Source organism: Perkinsus marinus (assembly GCF_000006405.1).
Source record: "Perkinsus marinus ATCC 50983 genomic scaffold scf_1104296971186, whole genome shotgun sequence".
Lineage (NCBI taxonomy): Eukaryota > Perkinsozoa > Perkinsida > Perkinsidae > Perkinsus > Perkinsus marinus.
The window spans coordinates 222,118-224,199 of record NW_003202174.1 but is presented as its reverse complement, the minus strand read 5'-3'; the positions used below and the strand labels follow the sequence as shown (position 1 = coordinate 224,199).

Below are 2,082 nucleotides of genomic sequence, written 5' to 3'. Positions count from 1 at the left end.
TGTAATTCTTGTAAAGTTGAATAATATTTACATTGTAAACTTCAAATCAGGAACAGCATTTGCCCCCTCTGTTATCAAACCCTGAGAAACGCTATTTATCAACCTCCCAGACAATCACAGGACACTAGTAAAATTGATAAACGGATCAGCAACTAATTCTCGGAGCGAAAGAAAAAATGACGTTTTGAAATATCATGAAACTTCATTATAATACCTTTTCTCTCTGAAATATTATATATTCATGAACATAACTATATTATAATAATTATTGGAGCTTCACAACCGTCATATGAAAAACACCAGGAAAAACATATTTCACGACTACTGCGTTTTTCACAGAGTTTTACACCACTTCACGTAAAACGGGTAAAGCTCCACTATATTATAAATTATTATTGGATGGGCAACAGTTAATATATAATATATAAAAATCAATAGATATAGGCACTACCCATCGAATATACGGAAATACTCAACATACAACAACTTCGAAAGCTATAAAGTACCCAAAATATTTCCAGTTGAATAACACTACACTTAATATTGTTAACATATAATTTAATAACCTTATTTTTATCATAACCTAATATTTAATTTATATTGGTAATAATGAACCTAGGCTTTATAATATAAAATATCATTTATAAACCTTGCGATGTTATAACATGTCAACGTAATTTACATTATCATATTTAACATTGGAGTTTCGAAACCCGTTACACGTGAAGTGGCGTAATACTCTGTAAAAAACGCGATATTCGCGGCCTGTAGTAGTCGTGAAATATATTTTTTCACTAGGGTAAAGTAGAGCCACCTATATCAGCTTACGTGCGTGCTCAATAAGTTTCCAATTTTCAGCATCGTGAATGTGAATGTGATCATATTTGATAGCAGCAGACAAATTAGCGACCAACGAACGCATTTGCCCTGAAGAACAAATAGTTAAAAATAGTTGGCGAAAAATTTCACCTTCGTGAGTGACCAGAACAGCGCAAGTCCCAGTGGGTGTAGATTCATCAACGAGATATCGAGTGATCACTCCGGCCTTCTGGCAGTTCTCTTGCATGATTTTCGCATAACTGATAGAAAAAAACCGTAAAAAAACAGGAAGGACGAAATCTGAGTAAAATCGAATACTTCCTATCACCAGGAAATTGCCAAGTTAAAAAAACAAGATGATAACACGTTATGAGAAGTACTTATCGAAAAATCGAATGAAAATGAAAAAGTATTGAATGAATCTACGCCTATTAGGAGTAGACGACTTCAATGGTAATCACATATTGAATGAAACTACGCCTATTATAAGGAGACACCCTCAAGGGTCCTCACATATTGACGCCTATTATAAGGAGACCACTTCAAGGGTCCTTACATAGTGTAACATTTTAATGAGTAGACAACTTACTGATCATTTCCAACACATCCAATGAATGCAGCATCACCTCGGCCACCAAGCATCCACTGGGCAACTCTCATAGAATTCTGCGTCGCTCCGCCGGCTATATATTCCACCTACATACGGATCGAAAAACAGTGTGAGGGGAAAATATATACATGGGCAATATAATTAAAAAATTCTGGGAAAATTTTCGCGGGAAATTCATCTTGATTCCTATGAGAAATAGTGGGAAAATATACACATGGTCAACTACATACGTTGGTAAAAATATGAAAATTCCGAGAAAATTTTTGCGGGAAATTCTTGTTGGGTTCTGAACATTTCTAACCGAAGTCTGAAATAAACACCGGAGCTCAGCTGAGGAAAGCAAACACATATTTAAATGAGTGCTTACCCCGGACATTTTGGTCACTTCGGGGTAGAGTGGTATGTGCGAGTCGTCGGCTAAAATGGCGTTGTTCGGCTGGAGCTTGTACCTGAATCAGCATCATCAAAGTGATGAAGAGAGACGAGCTCGAGGACCTATCGAGGATCTCAGCATCAGTGTTGACGGAGATATCCAATAGAGGATTACCCATGCCGACTAGTACGGGCATACGAGGCTGATCTGAGCCGATGGTGCACATGTAGGGGGTGAAAAACCAACTGAAATACTCGCAGTCACTGTGTTGGTGACAAAA

General features: G+C 37.1%; 1 protein-coding gene across 1 annotated transcript; it reads right to left on the bottom strand.

Moving 5' to 3' along the window:
* Positions 1-814: 814 nt before the first annotated feature.
* On the bottom strand, positions 815-2,028 carry Pmar_PMAR006580 (Adenosine kinase, putative; the record flags this gene model as incomplete). Its single annotated transcript, XM_002767142.1, has 5 exons — positions 815-927; positions 970-1,079; positions 1,409-1,515; positions 1,797-1,878; positions 1,925-2,028. The coding sequence occupies 5 exons, from the start codon at positions 2,026-2,028 to the stop codon at positions 815-817; spliced, it is 516 nt and encodes a 171-aa protein (XP_002767188.1).
* Positions 2,029-2,082: the final 54 nt, after the last annotated feature.